Here is an 18,315-nt window from a genome sequence, read left to right on the forward strand (position 1 = left end):
GAAGTAGAAAACAGTGAATTAAGGTAATGAGATGGCAAATGAAGATGTAAGAAGTGTGAGACTATAGAATTGTAGAATCACAGAATGGTTTGGATTGGAAGGGACCTTAAAGATCATCTAGGTTATAAATGGGAGAAAAATCGGGATTTCCAACCTTTGTGATATTCTCCTGACAGAATATTGGCATATTTTGACACAGAAACAATGTATTTGTCCTGGGTTCAGCAGTAGCAGTCATTTTTCTCCTTCTTGGTAGCTGGTGCAGTGCAGTGTTTTGACTTTCGGCCTGGGAACAGAGCTGATAACAATGATGTTTTGGTTTGGCCAAGGACTTTGTGAGCCTCATGCTCTGCCAGGGAAGAGGGGAAGCCGGGAGGAAGCAGAGACAGGACACCTGACCCAAACTAGCCAAAGAGGTATTCCATACCACAGCACGTCATGCCCAGGAGGGTAGCGGAGAGTTACCCGGAAGGGCTGGTAGTCTGCAGGGTTGGAGGAGGTATCAGTCAGAGCTTGGTTGGGCTGGGTGGGGTGAGTTATCGGTCAGCGGGTGGTGAGGTGTTGTATTCTCTTCCCTTGTTATTTCCTTTATCATTATTATTATTGGTGGTAGCAGTAGTGATTTGTGTTATACCTTAGTTACTAAACTGTTCTTATCTCAACCCGTGGGAGTTGCATTCTTTTCGATTCTCCTCTCCGTCCCTCCGGGAGTAGGGGGAGGGCAAGCAGGTGGGGAAGTGAGTGAACAAGCTGTCTGGCTAGGGTTTAAACCACCACAGTATTATAAGGAAAAAAAGAAACACTTGAGATCAAAAATTCTTAATCCACAGCAACACTACCTGCAGCAAATGCTGCCTCCAAGAATCCTAGGAACCAAACTGAATGACAAGTTCATAATAGCAGAGATTTATGACAAGGCATAGTTGGAAAGGTGATTGCATTAAAGGGCATCAAAATATAGTCCCTGTCCTGAAGAACCTCTGGTGTACATAAAATGAAACAGGATAGTGTCCTAGAAACACCTTCTGAATGTCTGCCCCTTTTTTCTACAGCCAACATATGCTCAGAAAGCAGCTATTTTCAAGTGTGTGGATTGCATTTAAGTTCTGTATGTAACTAGAGTTTAAAAACATAATGGAATACTTTGCAGAGAAATATTGCTGGGTTTTTTTGAAAGTCGCCTGTTCAATTTATGCCCTTAATACTTCTGAGGTGAGTCCCACTCTACAGGATAAAAGAAGAGTGACTAGTGAAATCAGGGGATTTGTCCTGGATTAGGATCTCCGTCTTCTGATTCCCACAATGTGTCAACACTGCAAAGACAGTAATTCAGTAAAGACTAGAGGCAGTGAAGCCTGATCTACTTCATTTAGGTATGGATGGATGAGTTAATGCCTCCTCACTAGGGCTCTATGAAAAGCTGGCAGCCTAGCATTTAAAATGAGTGTTGTTAACTCTTTTAACTTTGGTAAGTTAGTTGGCTGAGAATGATAAACAATCCCAGCAGGTTATTCTTACTGTCTAAATCTGTTTGGTTTAAATTATTCTTGGAGAGATCTCTCCTTCTCCATTAATTGTAGGTGTAGCCTAGAGATGACAGGTTGAGACACAGTTTCTACCTTTGTGATGGCTAACGTTAGCAGTGGAATTTTACATATACATTTTCCAAATCTGGGTTTGTAAGCTTGATGGAAGATCTATGGAGGGCCTTTGGTATTCTCTCTCCCCATCTTTTGTATAGCTACGTCTTTTGTATAACTAATGGTTGGTGCATGATTTTTTGGGGGGAGGACCATAGGTGTAAATTAGATGTCCTAAATAGCTGGGCTGGCTCTTTGGATCTTTGTTATGTGGTTGGTTGCTGAATCTTTCTCTGATGAAGGAACCCTCTGGTAAAAAGAAGCTTAGACTGTTATCGCACTGCAGCATTCGTGTCTTTCCATTCCTGACCTCTCCTCAATAATACAGGTTCTCTGATAACAAATCAAGATTGAGCATTTCTCTTCGTAGAAGCACTTACAGGATCTTCTTCCTACAGAGATTTCTTTTCATTACATGCATAGGATCTTTATGTCAGTAGGAACCCTACTGCTCTATCAAACTTGCTTGAAATTGGCTAAAAGATTCAAAAGTTATTAGACAAGTACAGACAGTGTCATTAGCTCTCTCCCCTTAGGAAACAGACTTAGGTGGGGTTGACTGACCTGAGTTAGTTGATTCATGTTAAAAGAGTAACACAGACACACTTGTGTTTTAGTAAGAAATAATAGCTTGTGTTAAACCTAGACTGAAATTGTTTTCACTGCTGGTTTAGCCCAAATGGCATTGGTTTTTTTTTGGCAGTTTAGATGGACCCCTAATCACGTTCCTTACCAAAATGATTTGCCTTCTCTTTGATCTTCAGCTTCAGTGAGCTGATCTACAATGATTCAGCAGGAGCCATGATCTGAAACACCTCCTTTTCTACAGCCACCTAATTTTTAGAATTACTTTAAGGAAATTACTAATTTCACAAACTCAGTTATCAGGATAGTGTATGGATTTGAAAAAGTTTGTGCAATTAATAATTTTAATACAATAATTGTTCCCTTTCAGAATCAAACATAAGGTTATTATAACGAGTAAGTATATAGGCATCTAGATGTCCTTGCTCAGACAAAGCTCTTATTGATTGCTGTGACTTTGCAAAGTAATGTCATCATTCAGTTCCAGGTTGTGGGTTTTTTAATCCTTGTTGTTAGCTAGATAAATAAAGGTGCTAGCAGGCTGAAGATGGGTATCCATCCTCATTGCAGAATATTAATCCAAATCAATTTTTTTACCAAAAAGAAAAATCAATTGATGCATTAGCAAGAAAGAAAATAAAGCATTATGTTGTTTTAGCTCCCAGGAGCCTGAATAGTCAGCTCTAACTTTCAGAAATAGAGAGATAAAAAAGATCTAAAGTTCAGATCTAAATCCGGATCGGAACTTCTCCAGGGCACATGGGGACTCTGACTCATTTCTAAAGTAGATGTGCATTTAAAGGGCAGTCATATAAAAACTGACCCTCCTGCTGGAGCTTCAGCAATTAAGGACATGTCTGACTCTCTGAATGCCAGTTTATCCTCCAGCAGCAGTAAGGTGGGGTGATTACAGAGGTTACCTTTCTGAATTCACCACCTCATGAATTTTCAGCCATTGCTGAAAATAGGATATTGCTTTAAATGTAGGAGAAGCAGCCCGTTTTCTTCTATAGGCCTAACACACCTTGTATAGGCTTTCGATGGTGAAATGGAAGTCAGTTTTTATATGACGTATATTAGACTGGCAAGCTCATGGACAGCTACAAACATTATTTTAAATGGGAAACATTGTCCAGTAGCTGTTGTCAGGATCTCTGAATAGTTAATTCTAGTTCTGCTGCTGGTTTGATGTGTAGTATTTAGTAAACCACCAGACCTTTAAGCTAAGTATTTTAATAGGATTTAGTTACAAAATGAAGTGAAAGCATATTAAAGTGCTGTGGAACTTTGTATCTGAACCTGAACTTCCAGACTGAGGCTATTTTATAATAAATATCTTCTTCCTCCCTGGGCTACTGTGAGGAATAATTAATGTTTGCATACTGCTTTGAACATGCAGACTGTAACGACAGTACTAAGTTTTAATATTAAAACTATTAAATACTGGGATTCTATAATAGTCTCCTTCCATTTCATAGAATCATAAGGTTTTACGATGCGTTTAAAAATGAAACTGCTGTGAGGAAGGACTGCCATTTAAATCTAAAATCAAATATTTCAAAAAGGATTATGCAATATGCCTGAGAGTTCCCCCTGAGCTGCTTCTCCCTGCCAGCCCTCCTCTACATGCAGGCTGGTTTTCTACCTTACAGATGAACCCATGTTTGTCTGTAACTAGAAAGCCTGTGCAGGCAGCTGGTGTGACTTCCCAGCCTGCATGGAGGGGGTTTAGGGATATCACTGAGTTGATATATTGCGTGATGTGTGTATGTACATGCATTGGAGCATAAATAAAGTACTTCACTACTATACCATGAAAAACTCAAGGAATATGACAAGTGCTAAAAGTGAAGGTTATGAAACATGCCTTTATAGGCAGGTTATTCCATAATTTTCCTCCGAAGGCCTTGTGTGCACACGCACACACATCTCTAAAGTACTGACTTTGACAAAAATTGGACTTTGTCAACAGATGATTTGCCTTAATCTGTCATTTGGTTTTAATATTGACGTAAAACATCTAGACACAGAATCCCACTGAAACAATCAAAAATTGTGTCCTCATTACTGCAAGGCCAGAATGCCACCACCACTGATTTAGGCACTAATGGATTTGGAGACATCTGTGTCTGAGCTACTTGTTTGGACTTCATTTATATTCATTGCAAAGAAAGAGACATTGCTAGGATGCAATTCATTATGGCATAGATTTGGTTAGATGAATTGCCCCTGAAAGTACATTTTTCTCTGACTTGATTATAGAGTGAAGCAGAGTAATTAGCTCAAAAGTAGGTGGCTACGTCTTAGAAGCATAAAGGTTGGTAAGATGAATCCTACGATTTTAGTCTTTATTTTTTATTCTGGCATGTCTCTTTATACTTACCTTTGATTCATAACACGAACTTTTAAGCAGGCAGAATATGCCTTTTTTTTTGTTGTTTAGGTAATAGCTAATGGTTGTTACTGAATCATAAAACTTGTGCATCAAGTTGATCTATTAATACAACTGATTTAGTGAAAAGAAACCAGTACGACTGTATTTTCATACTGGATCATAAAGGCAGGATTTCTCAGCATTTTCTGTCAAAGCTGTTCTTGATAGCGTTGTTTTCAACCAGCAACTTTCTCAGCTATTTGGTTATTAATGGACAAAACACTAGCACTACAGCATTACAAAGAAAGGATTTATTCTAATGTATAAATATCAGCCAAACCTTACAATAGCCAAAGTATAGCATATTGAAAGAGCAATTAATCAGGTACTTTTAAGTGGAAAGCTGTCATAATTATCCACTGTTTGAAAAGAGAATGAGAATAGCTAAAAGTGTAGCTCTCTGTGAAGGTTTATCCACTTACTGTAGAAGCTATGTGTTCATAATACATGGGTTGAAGCAGTGTTGTGCCCATCCAAAGGAATGAGTAAGGTGTTCCCCAACTGTCTCTTGAAAATATAATGAATGAGGGTACTATTCATAGAAATGTCATATTTTTAAATGCAGAGGCTTTTTGCCCTTTCTGTATGAGGAGGAGACACATGCAATTGTAACATTATGTAGAAGTTTCACATGCATGCTGTGGAATGGCCACATTTGTGTAATACATGTTATATCCTTAGTACTCCTGAGTGAATCAAGTAGGGAAGGTAAACTGTCCAAGTTACCAAAATATTCCTACTGGATAGTCTGGTATAAATCACAGAATCACAGCATGGTTTGGGTTGGAAGGGACCTTCAAGATCAGCCAGGTCCAACCCCCTGCCATGGGCAGGGACACCTTCCACTACAGCAGGTTGCTCAAAGCCCCGTCCAACCTGGCCTTGAGCACTGCCAGGGATGGGGCAGCCACAGCTTCTCTGGGCAACCTGTGACAGGGCCTCACCACCCTCACAGTAAGAATTTTTTCCTAATACCTAATCTAAATCTCCCCTCTGTCAGTTTAAAGCCATTCCCCCTTGTCCTGTCCCTACATGCCCTTGTAAAAAGTCCATCTCCAGCTTTTTTGTATGCCCCCTTTAGGTACTGGAAGCTGCTCTAAGGTTCTCCCAGGAGACCTTAAATTTGCAGGAACAAGTCAAAGGAGCTGCTCAGTACTTGCAGACATTTAACTGGCAACAAATCTGGTTCAAGACTTCCCAAACCTGAATCTACATCCCCACCTGTGGAAGCGTGTGGAAAGCTCCTGCTGCCTGTGCAGCTTTGGGCCACACATAGCTGAAGTCCCCTTAGCACTCAACGTTCTCACAACAACTATTCCCTTTAGTTAGCTGCACTGTTAAAAATACCTTAAAATAGAAGTATTTAATGAGGAGTAAACCCAGTCATATCTATGTTAAATTTGGTTTCTTTGGCTGTAGGCTGGTTTTACAGAGCTTTTTTGTGTTTAGTAGCAGGCCTGGATCTGGCCCCTGTGTTGAGATTCTCTTATGCTGCTTCCCACTTGCTCCTTGCCTGCTTTTATCTGCTGAGCCAGGAAGCTCCACTGTGCAAACAACAGCTCTTCAGTGTGTCTGTGTAATGTTTGGTACTACATGAGTTATAACCTATATCATTAAGAATAATAATAAATTTCCATTTTAGAACCTAAATTACCAGAAGGCAAAGGTAACACCTTTTGGTGCCATATTTGTGTTTGGCTCTCCTGCCTCATCTGTTCTCCATGAGGCTTCAAAGTGAAAATGTGACCAAGACACTAATTTTTCACTCCTTCCCTCTCCTTCAGCGCTTAAATTTACATGTAGCTCAGACTGAAACTGCGTGTCTTGTTTTGGCAGGAATGCTACAGAATGGAAAGAAGTTTGACTCCTCCAGAGACAGAAACAAGCCTTTCAGGTTCAAGATTGGCAGGCAAGAAGTCATTAAAGGATTTGAAGAAGGTGTGACACAGGTACAAAGAAATTATTCTAGCTGAACTTCAAGCTGGCTGAAGGGTGTGTGAGCACAGCAATGTCCAGTGTAATGGTGGCAAGACCAAGTGGATTTGAGTGAATTTGTATTATTTGCTTCACAGTAAGGCCTAGGAGTAGCTCAGGACCCGAGTGTGCTATAGAAACCAGAAGCCAGGGCAGATAAAGCAGTAGCAACAAGTGCTGGGTGAATCAGTTTATCCCTTCTGTGACCACTCTCACTGCCTGACTTCTGTCCCTTAATCAATAGGCGGCCAAAAAGCTGTCCCAGTAATTGGCGTGCAACCCGTTGCCCTCCTGCTCCTCCTAGTGGATCGCCGGCTGAAGCTGAGCTTGTATCTCTCTCCTTCCCCCCCAGGGTTTTGAGGTTTATGCGGGGCAGGTTTTGACACAAAGCATTTGGACAAAGGCAGTTCAGTCTAACATGCAGGTTTTTCATTAAGCCTGGATTTAATGACTGTCAGATGCCACAGGCATCTGCATTTCTCTACTTAACATCTGACAGCTCAAGGTTGCCCTATGCCTGAAACCCATGGATGGCTTGCTAGCTGTGTGGCTTTCAGGGACCTATCAGAGCAGCAGGCAGCCTGCCCCACATAGACCTCTGCAGGGGCCAGGGGAGGTCACTTGCTCTTGCCCCCCATGGTCTGAACACTGCCTGAACTTAGGGAAGTTCATATTCACATTTTTCTTCTACCTAAAGTCATAAAAGCTCTATCTTGGGCATATTTTATAGGACCTGAAAAAAAATCAACAGGAGATACCATGTAATCTGTTGTCCAGTGATGCATCTCATCTTGGGGGAGAGGTCCGAGTTAAAACAGTGCTTCAAATCAGGGACTGTTTCTCGGCCAGTGAATAGTCAGTCATTATGTATGGTGCATGAATAGCAGTTTGAGATTGCTCCACCCCAAAATACTGTGCTGGGAGAGCAGGGATTTGATTCTTGATACCCCAAATCTCTGTGAGCGCTGTCACCTTCAGAGCTAGTCTGGAGTGAGAGAAATCAGTATCTCTGTCCATCCCAGGGCAAGGGCACTCTGCCAGAATAAGCAGCACCTGAGGTGAGATGTCTGCCCTCAGGTTTGGGATGAGAAGTAAGTACCTCTTTTCAGTAGGATTTTTTTGCTTTGCATCTGCCCAGCAGCAGAAAGGCTGGTGCCCACAGTGTTAGTGTTTGAGCAGTGGCTTTGAAGGCATCTCTGGTGGCAGCTGAAGGAGGAAAAATGTTGCTGAATGCTTTTCAAAAGCTGAACCAAAGTGCATTTTGGCACTAATCTCTCCTGTCTGTTACTAGCTCCATCTACCCTGCCCTGCTCATGGCCCCTCACCTCTGACAAAAACTGACTCCTGAAGAGATGGAAAGTGATACTTCTCAAAGACATCCACTGCTGATGATGTTACATGTACACTGCACTCCATAGAAGGAGTTCACACCTACAGTCCAGCGTAGGTAGGGTGGGCTCCCAGGCTGGCTCTGGCAATTTAAATAACTGCTGTGAGAAGCCAGGGGAGTCAGAAGACCTATGTCTGAGCTGGGTGTGGCAGCCTGAAGCTGAGCCATGGTTGAACTCTATGATCTTAAAGGCCTTTTCCAACCTAAATGATTCCATGAATACAGTGGTCCCGACTCTCCTCATTTCTGTCAGTCTGACACACTGTGATTTGTTCTTTGTTTTCCTCCTAATACGGTTTGGTTTTTTCTTCTTTTTTCCTTTCTTCAACATCCAAAACCCAGATGAGCTTAGGACAAAGAGCAAAGTTGACCTGCACACCTGAGATGGCCTATGGAGCCACAGGCCACCCTGGGGTCATCCCTCCCAATGCCACGCTCCTCTTCGATGTGGAGCTACTCAGGTTGGAGTGAAACTTCTCAAGGGAGTTGGCTGGATACATCTGTTAATACCCATCCATCCTTTCTCACCTTGCCAGCAGCGGGAGAAACCTTCACTGGAATCCCAATCTTCCCTGCTCAAGCTGTCCTGTCACTAGCGCCTGCTGTTCGGTTTCTTACGCCTTCCTTCTCTTTTTTTAACTTCGTGGTGTCCGTATTTGCCTTTTTGGGAAAAATGTCTACTGTTGTAACATTTTCAAGTTGTACATTTTATTTAATTTGCATGTAAGAGGAATTCACAGTGATGGTTGAAAATATATATAAATATAAATATATATATATTCCTTATTGAAAAACCACTGCCTTACTGTACACTTAAACCAAGAAGAAAACAAAACACAAAAGGTGCTCAAAGAACAATCCAGTGTACACCTTGTACATGAACGGGCATTAGCCAAACAGAGTTACCTGCGCTGCCACTTTTCTCAACTTGTATGTTTCTGCTTGCTGCTGTTTTAAAAATACTGTCTCATTTAAAAGTATATATAGAGAACAATAAAACCTTGATACTTTACAGTTTCTATTTCCTGTTTTTATCCTCCTGCCACTGGAATTCTTTTTGGTGTATGAGAAGTTCTTCTAACAACCATCAACCCATTTTTTGTTAATTCTTTCTTTTTTTGTATGAAACACACACACTTCCGTGTGCTGCTCCTGTTACAGGTGGCACAGTGGAGGATCTCTGTGCGACCAGAGGTACCAGCAACATGCAAGTAAGGGCTGCTGGGACAGAGAGGTTTCCTGGCTCCATCTACCCTGCCCTCCTCATGGCCCCTAACCTCTGCCAAAATTTGGCTGCTGAAGAGACAGAAGATGATACTTCTCAAAGACATCCACTGTTGGTGCAGGGCCGCCATCCACAGGGACCTGGACAGGCTTGAGAGATGGGCCAGTGCAAACCTCATGAAGTTCAACAAGGTCAAATGCATGGTCCTACAGCTGGCCTGGAGCAACCAACCCTGGGTGGAAACCGAATTGAGAGCAGTCCCAAGGAGAAGGACTTGGGAGCGCTGGCTGATGAAAAGCTCAATGTGAGCCAACAATGTGTGCTCACAGCCCAGAAAGCCAATCATATTCTGAGCTGCATCAAAGGGAGTGTGGCAGCAGGTCAAGGGAGGTCATTCTCCCCTCCTACTCCACTCTCACGAAACCCCACCTGCAGTGCTGCACCCAGCTCTGGTGCCCCAGCATAAGAGGGATGTGGAGCTTTTGGGCTGAGTCCAGGGGAGGCACAAAGATGACCAGGGGCCTTGCCTATGCCCTCCTGTGAAGAGAGGCTGAAAGAGCTGAGCTTGTTCATCCTGGATAAGGCTCTGGGGAAACTTTAGAGCAGCTTCAAGTATCTAAAGGGGGCCTAAAAGAAATCTGGAGAGGGACTTTTTGCAAGGACATGGAGGGATAGGACAAGGGGGAATGGCTTTAAGCTGAAAGAGGGGAGATTTCAATTAGCTATAAGGAAGAAATTCTTCCCTGTGAGGGTGGTGAGGCACTGGCACAGGTTGCCAGAACAGCTGTGGCTGCCCCATCCCTAGCAGTTTTCAAGGCCAGGTTGTACAGGGCTCGGAGCAAGCTGCTGTCGTGGAAGGCATCCCTGCCCATGGCAGGGGGTTGGAACTAGATGACTGTTAAGGCCCCTTTCAACCAAAACCATTCTACCACTCTGATTTCACCAACAGGCTAATTTCCTATATATATATATATCTATCTATATCTATCTCTATAGGGAATCAGCCCTGTCAAGACTTGATGCCCACTAGCTCTTCCAAATTCATTTGCCACTGCCCCAGCCACTGTTGCACTGTCCATACCAGCACTGGGTTGCAGATCACAGGCTGTCGCACTAGTTGCGGGTATGAGCTCCTACAGAGGTCTTGGTTGAATGTTAACACATCTCTGTCACATCTGTCAAACACAGGTCAATCCAGCACACTGCTCTAAAACTGCGCCTACTGATGGCCCAGTTTAAGTTAGTTGCCCTTTAAAAAAAAAAAAAGAAAACATCAAGTATCTGACCTGGACCTTTACCTGAACGCCTTGACAGTGAGCAGCGATGCAGAAGATTGGCTCAGCATACCTGGAATGGCCATGCGTTCCCTCCATCATCTCTTGGTCCTGCAGCCAGCAAGCTTCTGCCACACCTAAAATGAGCAGAAGGGCATTGCTCTGCCCCTCTGTCAGTAAAAAACATATTCCTGGTCATATTCAGCCTCCCTGTCTCCCTCTGCAGCACTGCTATGCACTTCCCTTGTGCCCTCAAAAGCTCTACCCAGCCATTACAGAATTTGTAAAATCCTTATTACAGCTGGCTGATGAAGCGCTCCCCCTCCTCACCCTTTCTCTGCAGAGGCAATTGTCAAAAGCAGAGGGTATTACATTTTTCATGCCAATTTCATTTAAAAAAAAAAAAATCTGAAAGGAAAACTAATTGTGCTTTGTGATACTTTGGGAAATTAAGTCTTCAAGGAAATGTAATCTCCAGCTCTTTCTTTGACTGCAAATGCTTTAATTTATTTAATTGTATCATCGATCAACACACTACATGTAATTATTACTACTGTATAATGGATTGGAAGAAATTTACTGTCATTGCCTGTGTAATCAGATATGCTCTTGTTACTGATTTCTAAACAGCATCGATGGAAAAAAATGACCTTCCAGGCTTAATTTCATGCCCTACTTCCTGAAAATTAAATGGGAAGTGAGCACACACAAAAACCAGCACAGATGCAGAGTACAAGGCTGGTAACATCTGCCTTATTTGCTGCCCCCTCTGCCATTCATAACTGATCTCATTTCCCTGTCCTTTGATATTACATTTCAAACAAAATCTTGAGCAGACCTCATCAAAACAATCCTCCAGGCATTCGATTTCCATTCCCTCTGTCTTGCAGGTACAAATTATTATTTCATTTTACATGTGCAGGGACACTGAAAGCCCTGAACAGGCACTAGAAGAAAAAGTATGAAATGGAATATTTAATGAAAGGCAGCAGCTGAGCTCTCAGAGAAATCAAAAGCTGCTGATCTTGAGGATTCATTGAAGGCATTTTTATTAATCTTATTACCCTAAAGAATTGCTTTTTATAGATGTTTTTCAAACAGCATCAAATCCTCATCTAAAGAGCCACTGTGGTGCAAGTACCGCACTCTCTGCTATTGACAGAAGCAATGCGGTATTTGCACGATTTTAAACAAGGCCAGAAGCCTGTGGCACCATTACCAGCACTTTAGTGGTTTATTATCAGTATTTATTCTTATTTGAAGCATAAATCCAGCATGCTAACAAGCACCTCCAGTTTCTGTTACAGCAAGGGGCCTTCTAAATGCCCACCAACTTGTGTGAATGGCCCTTATTTGGCACATGTGTGCGTATGTATGGCACATATACATTGATACATATATACACACATACACAGTGGAGGCCATTTCTAAAATTTAAAAGCTACGGATGCTGACACAGAATCAATAGAACTTCATTCATTTAAATGTTTTTAAGGCAAGCTGGGTTTTGCTTTTGAAATTTAGGTTTGTATAATCCGACAGGCAAGCCCGCAAAATCAAGCTGGCACTTGTTACTTGTTACAGTAACAGCTCACCTAAGAACAACAGCAGATCACAGCTGCTTCACATTTAATGTACCTGTGACACAGATGCACCCAACCAGAGGAGCAGCACAGGTCAGGTCATGACTTTTCAGTGCTTCAGAGATGACCACAGCCACTCACAGGCTCCAAGTCTCTCATCACCTGGTTCCTGACTGCAGGGACAGCTCTCTGGGGCCTGCAAGGCTGCAGGAAGCAGCATAGCTTTTAGGGAAGTACATGGGTATGAAGAGCCACAAAATGAGTACAAGACTTTTTACAAGAGACACTGGATGTAATTCTCGCTTGCACCCCAAAAACTGGTCTGCAACAGAGATTAAGGCAGACTCATTGGCCAGACACCAAGTAGGATTTTGAGCACCCACTCAAAGCTAAAATCACACCCCAGCCATTTCAGCTACCTCCTCACAGGCGCTCAGGGGTGAAAGAGCCAGCTCAGAGCATCACTGCCACCCTTCACGCTTCTCCTCACCAGATGAGGAAGAACAAAGGATCTGTGCAGCACACAGCAGCCGCACGGGACTTCCTCCACGTGAGTGTCAGACATGGTACCCAGAGCTGGGTGTCCCTCCCCATCACTCACATGCTGAACACATGTGTTCATGTATGGCAACAGATACTCTACAAAGTCTTACCTGAACCATGAGCATTCAGGCAACACATGACTTGCTTTCTGAAAGGAAAGCTTACATGCAGAAGTAGCATAGCATAAAAGCAAGTCTTGCTGGAAAAACAGAAAACCACAAGGTAGGCAATATTTATTTTTTTACTCAATGGACCCAAAACCAGCATGGTTCTTTAAGTGACAATTTTGAACAAAAAAAATCCAAGAAAATAGAAATATTCCTTTATGACAGTCCAATGCACTGAAAAAAAAAAAAACCACCCTAACTTAAATCCCAAATCCTCAGACAAAGTATGTTTGCATCTGCCCATCTTCTGCACTGGCTGGAAGTTGTCTGCTCAGGGAGTTAAATATCACATCCAAGCAGATAAATTCTCCTGAGGCAGGATACTACCAACATTCATACAACTCCCAGCGGGTTCAGAACAGGCGTAGAGGTGATTCTTTTCCACTTCCAAAACACAGAGTATGCATAACCCATGTAGCACACTAATTTTTATTCATAGGACACGAGTGCTAAAAAAAAACAAGCCAAAAAATTTACATCTGTTTATCTTCCACTAGATGCTACATCTAAGAATTTCTGTACATGAAATATATTACAGTTCAAAAACACCAATTAGAAAACAATCGCACTACAGGTATTGAAAATTACCATCTTCACCTACTGCCTTGTTTTGGTCAGGTGTTTTCTACTTAACATTAAAAGGCATCAGGTTTATTCCTGCCACTCCTAACATGGTACATGGGATAACTTTCCTGTATCACCCTGCAGTGATGCACTATTAGAGGAAGATAATTTTACTGCAGCTTATCAGCTTTGTCTCAGTCACTGGGAATGATCTGGCTGAAGTCACCTGAACAGTTGGATTCTTTTAAAAGGCAAATGATTTTCCATAGTTTGTAAAAGAAACTTACAAGCATGGACTTGGGCTTGCTTTGTTTCTAGTAAGCAGCCACCTAATGATCACATAAGGAAGTGAGGTTCGTTCAAACACTCCTAGAGGGAGGAAGGCACAACAATTTGGGTAAAATATACAGGTGTGAAGTATCAAACCATACTCCATTCTTCTTTAAAAAAATCACACAAAAATCGCTGTAACAGGGAGACTAACTGAAATGCTCTGTTTTCAGAAAGCAGCAAATGAAATTTACCTGCCTACAGCCAGCTCAGGCAGAGCCCCTTCAGCTCTGGATTAACTGCTGCCACCTGGAGGCTGGGTGGAACTTCAGGAGAGGAAATGCTCAAGCAGCTTAGTCCCATCTTAAAAGGTACTGCTAGAAACAGGACTGGGGTTACGCTGCACTGTTACTGACAACACAGAGAAGCCGCCTCTATTTATGGGAATTTAATCTTAAATCAGATCTTCCAGTGTTTTACATTTATTTACTTCTAATGTGAAGATCTAAAGATTCAAATTACAGCTTATAAAATTTAAAGGAAAAATTATACTTAATTGAGAATTCCTGTGTCTAGGTCAAGAATTCAATGGCAGGTCTTGAAAACAGTTTACCAAAAAGAGCAGTTTATTTTGGTGGGTCTGTATTAATTCCATATTTTTCCTTGAGAAGTTTAAGCTGTTCCTCTTTCTTCTTTGTGTCCATCTTTTGGAATGCCTGGAATTAGGAAGAGAAAAGATGTGAGAAATAATAAATTAAAAAACTCATCTTCTGCATGTTATTTCCTAGTAACTGCAACCAACATCACTAAGAATTACTCCAACAGCAGTATTTAATCCTTGGCCCCAGAGAATGCCTGCACACCAAGTCACAGGCAGAACATCTTTTTACCTGCACACAAGATCTCACATCCTGCAGCAAATGTGCAGCTGTAAGCCCCTGCTTCCTCTTCTCCAGTCTCCAGAAACATGTTTTTTAACACCTTTTTTTCCACACAGATCACCAAGTAAAGATGAAATCCTGTCAATTTATCCAATCAATTCCCACTGCCAGTTTGGATTCATTTCTTAAAATTATCCAAGCACCTCTCTTTTCAAACAGCATTTCTTTTTGTGCTAGCTGTGCTCAGAGGTAACTTAAAAACCCCCAAGTGTACATACCCTGTTTGCATTATAGTACAGAACAACAAGGTATCTGTTGCACACATTGAATCCTGATAGGTGATCACAAGCATTTTTGGCGTCAAAGATGTCTTCATAGACCACATAGGCTGTTCCTCTAGTTTCAGGAGTGTTTCCACTGCAAGGCAAGATGAATTTTAATGTTCAACAAAATTAACAAGAAATAGTTCTACTGGTCTTCAGCACCGAGATTAAATTAACTAATGCAACTTCATGAGAAAAAAAATTTCTTCTTATTTTTTTCTAAATCACAGAATGGTTTGGGTTGGAAGAGACCTTCAGTATCACCTAGTTCCAACACCCTGCCATAGGGAGGGACACCTCCCACTATTGCAGGTTGCTCCAAGCCCCACCCAACCTGGTCTTGAGCACTGCCAGGGATGGGACAGCCACAACTTCTCTGGGCAACCTGTGCCAGCATCTCACCAGCCTCACAGGGAAGAATTTCTTTCTAATATGTAATCTAAATCTCTCCTCTTTCAGTTTAAAGCCATTACCCCTTGTCCTCTCAAGATGTTAAAATACATTCCCGCTTTCCACACCAATCTCCACTTACAGTCCAGAGTCAGAGACAGGATAATGAAAGAGAAGCATGTGCTGCATTATGCTCCTTAAGGGAAATTCACCTCTCCACAACAGCCATCAGAAGCTGTTGCTGTCAGGGTTGTCATATTTCTGGAAATACTTTAAGTTTTCATTACAGCCATTAGCTTAGTTTATTTAATATTACAAGGCTGGGCTGTCAGTTAATGGCTGTCTGGATCACATGCCTCCCCAGGATGGAATACGGCTCTGGGCATATCACAAAGTCAATTTAAAAGAGTCAAAACAGCCTTGCTGGTGCAAGACCAGGTCAGGTGCACAACCATTGCCTATCAGGCCATCAATCCAATTTCCTTTGCCTGAGGGACCGGAGACATGTCTAAGCACATAAGCCTAACCAGCGCAGAGAGACTGCAGAGTTTACAGATCCAAAAGACCTCAGCTAAAAAGATAGCTACAGCAAACCTAATAACTAGAACTGTCTCCAAGGTGCTTGCTTCTCAGAAGAGAACTCCTGAGGATAAACGATACCACACATATCCACACCAGAATATATAGAAGTGCAAAGAGGAGAATGGGATAAAAACCACACTAAGCACACAAGTGACTACAACAGGACTTCCATGTTATGGATGTTTCTGTGGAAAATATGAGCCAGGAGTTCTGAACAAGCCTTTGGACATATACACCAGCGCATCACTGATGGAAAGTTCCCCCAGTACATCTTAATTCTTTATGTCCCACTGTCATGCTGTTCTAACCTAATTTTCAGGAACCCTTTAGTATTTGTTCTCCTTTATGCTTATTAGCAAAGAATTGCACCTATCTGGCCAAGCAGTAGGTTTACTTTGGCCACTTCTGCAGTCACTTCTGTTGCATTTCCCTGCATGAGAAGGATCTCAGTAGCTCCACCTTCCCAACACAGCACCAGCAGTATGACTGATCCCCCCATTCTTGTTTATTGAGGCAATTCTAGATGTAAAACTCACTTTATTCTATACAGTGAACAACCACACTATGGCTTCAAAATGAGCCATAGTGGGTACTTAACTGGGTACACTATTTGGGGTACTTAAGTTTGGTCTGTTTAACTGTTTACATATTTACATCCTGCACAGTCAAAACAATTCAGTTCATTGTGGATTAATCACCATCCCCAGTCCCAGAGCATGGGGAATTGGAGAGCGATATAAATGAATAACAAAGATACATTCCACTTTAACCTCATCAGCAACAGAGATGCTGCAGGTTATTTTGCCATCAGGTCAAAAAAAAAAAACAAAAAACACCAAAAAAACAACAACCTATGCCAAATATAAACTACATTTCCTTTGTATTTGTACACCTACTGAAATGCGACTTACAATGTTTTCTTTTAAGTACTGAACACCAAGTTTAATTTCCTCCTTCTTTCTTCCTAAATACTTGTCTTAATAGGAAAAAAAACCAATCCTTTTGTGTGAGTGTCAGTACTCTAACCAGCATTACTACGGTTCCCAAAAGTGCTTCCTGAATTCCAGCTTCAGCCAACTCTTCCCTAGAACCTTGGTGGAACATAATACTAACCAGATGAAATTATGGTTTAATCTGCAGCATTCAGACAGTACTCAGGGTAACACGGAACATCAGAATGCAAGTCTTTAATGTCTGAAGTAATTAAGAGAAAAACCTCAATCTGCTGTATAACCTCAGTGCATTTTAGAACAGAATTTCAGTCAGACTGCCATCATCCACAGGTGTGTGGCTCAGGGACAAACTGCATCTGAAGCACAGGGCACTGTTACTGGTCAACAGGTCCAGCAGCTACAGTAATATCTCTATTTTCGCATCAGTCAAGTATCTAATACTCACTAAATATCAAAACCGGCTGTTTTCAAATTTTGCCTTTCTCATTTTTATCTGTAGTTAAGATAAAAGGTTAAAGATATTTAAGATTTGCTTAGGAGAGCTTCCCATATTTTTACCAGCACACCTAAGCCCACATCAGAATTACGCTTTTTCACCTTACCTACCAGCAATAATATTTTCTAAGGAATTCACACATAAGAGAAATATCATCACACCCACCTTTGGCACATATGGATACTGCTAAAGTGCATTTAACTTTTTCAGCTACAAAATCCAGTTGCTATCTACTGCAATAAGAATACTGATATTAAAGCTGATCAAAATCCTTAACTTTTCACAAAGAACTAAAATACTTACACTCTGATTTGTCGAATAGGCCCATATTTCCCAAAAATATCGTACATTTCTTCTGCTGTGATTTTATATGGCAGGTTCCTAATATACAGTATCCGATTGACTTCTGGGGGCAGCCGAATCTGATGCAAAAACAACATACGGTGTGTTAGAGCTAGTGTGCTCACTTCAAACCTTAAAAGCTGCTACCTACGAGCTAGATCTTTGAGCTACCATCAGCAAGACAGTCTGTGTGCTCCCCAGGTCCACTTTTGACCCTTCAGAGCTACAAACTTGACGTGTTTCTGTCAAACAAGAGGCCCGTCTGGAGAGGAACGGGCTCCCTTAGCCGGAGACTTGGAAAGGAGCTCAGGCCAGGCGGGAAGGGCCTCCGGGCCGGGGCACTTCTCACCACCACGGAAGACTGCGGCGGGCTAGGGAGCGGGCGGGGGGGAGAGCACTCACGTTGGCTCGCTTGGCCGCTTGCATCGCCATGGCGCCGGTCGGAGAGAGAGGGGGCTGCCGCCTGGGAGAGAAACACCGGCAGGGCACGGAGCCTCGGCAGACGTACACCCCTCACCTCAGCGGGGGACCCGGATGCTATCCCAGCGTGCCCTGCGCCGGAACAGCAGCCAGCCACGCACAGGCGTGTGGGAGCCACGTGAGCAGCGTGCTGCCCCGCCCCCCCGGCCCCGGCCCCGCCCCCCCCGGCCCCGCCCCCGCCCCCGCGTGGGTACGGGCTGATGGTGCCCGAGGCCCTGC

At 42.6% G+C, this 18,315-nt stretch overlaps 2 protein-coding genes across 2 annotated transcripts in view; one reads left to right on the plus strand and one right to left on the minus strand.

The window, feature by feature from the left end:
• FKBP1B (FKBP prolyl isomerase 1B) overlaps positions 1–8,653 on the plus strand; it is a 46,608-nt gene extending 37,955 nt beyond the window's left edge. The window contains exons 3-4 of the mRNA XM_061460955.1: positions 6,496–6,608; positions 8,366–8,653. Coding sequence (XP_061316939.1) covers positions 6,496–6,608; positions 8,366–8,494 — 242 coding nt within the window. The 3' untranslated portion in view covers positions 8,495–8,653. The remainder of the gene's footprint in view (positions 1–6,495; positions 6,609–8,365) is intronic.
• A 4,217-nt stretch (positions 8,654–12,870) lies between these two features.
• Positions 12,871–18,156, minus strand: SF3B6 (splicing factor 3b subunit 6). Its single transcript, XM_061460954.1, has 4 exons — positions 18,019–18,156; positions 17,578–17,696; positions 14,809–14,947; positions 12,871–14,365 (listed from the first exon to the last, which is right to left on the minus strand). Exons 1-4 carry the CDS (start codon positions 18,046–18,048, stop codon positions 14,276–14,278), a joined length of 378 nt encoding a protein of 125 aa, XP_061316938.1. The 5' UTR covers positions 18,049–18,156; the 3' UTR covers positions 12,871–14,275.
• Between the last annotated feature and the right edge of the window lie 159 nt (positions 18,157–18,315).

Source organism: Pezoporus flaviventris, unplaced genomic scaffold (genome assembly GCF_033815535.1).
Source record: "Pezoporus flaviventris isolate CSIRO_AGI_PZ_B2104156 unplaced genomic scaffold, CSIRO_AGI_Pfla_v1 ptg000031l, whole genome shotgun sequence".
Classification (NCBI taxonomy): Eukaryota; Metazoa; Chordata; class Aves; order Psittaciformes; family Psittacidae; genus Pezoporus; species Pezoporus flaviventris.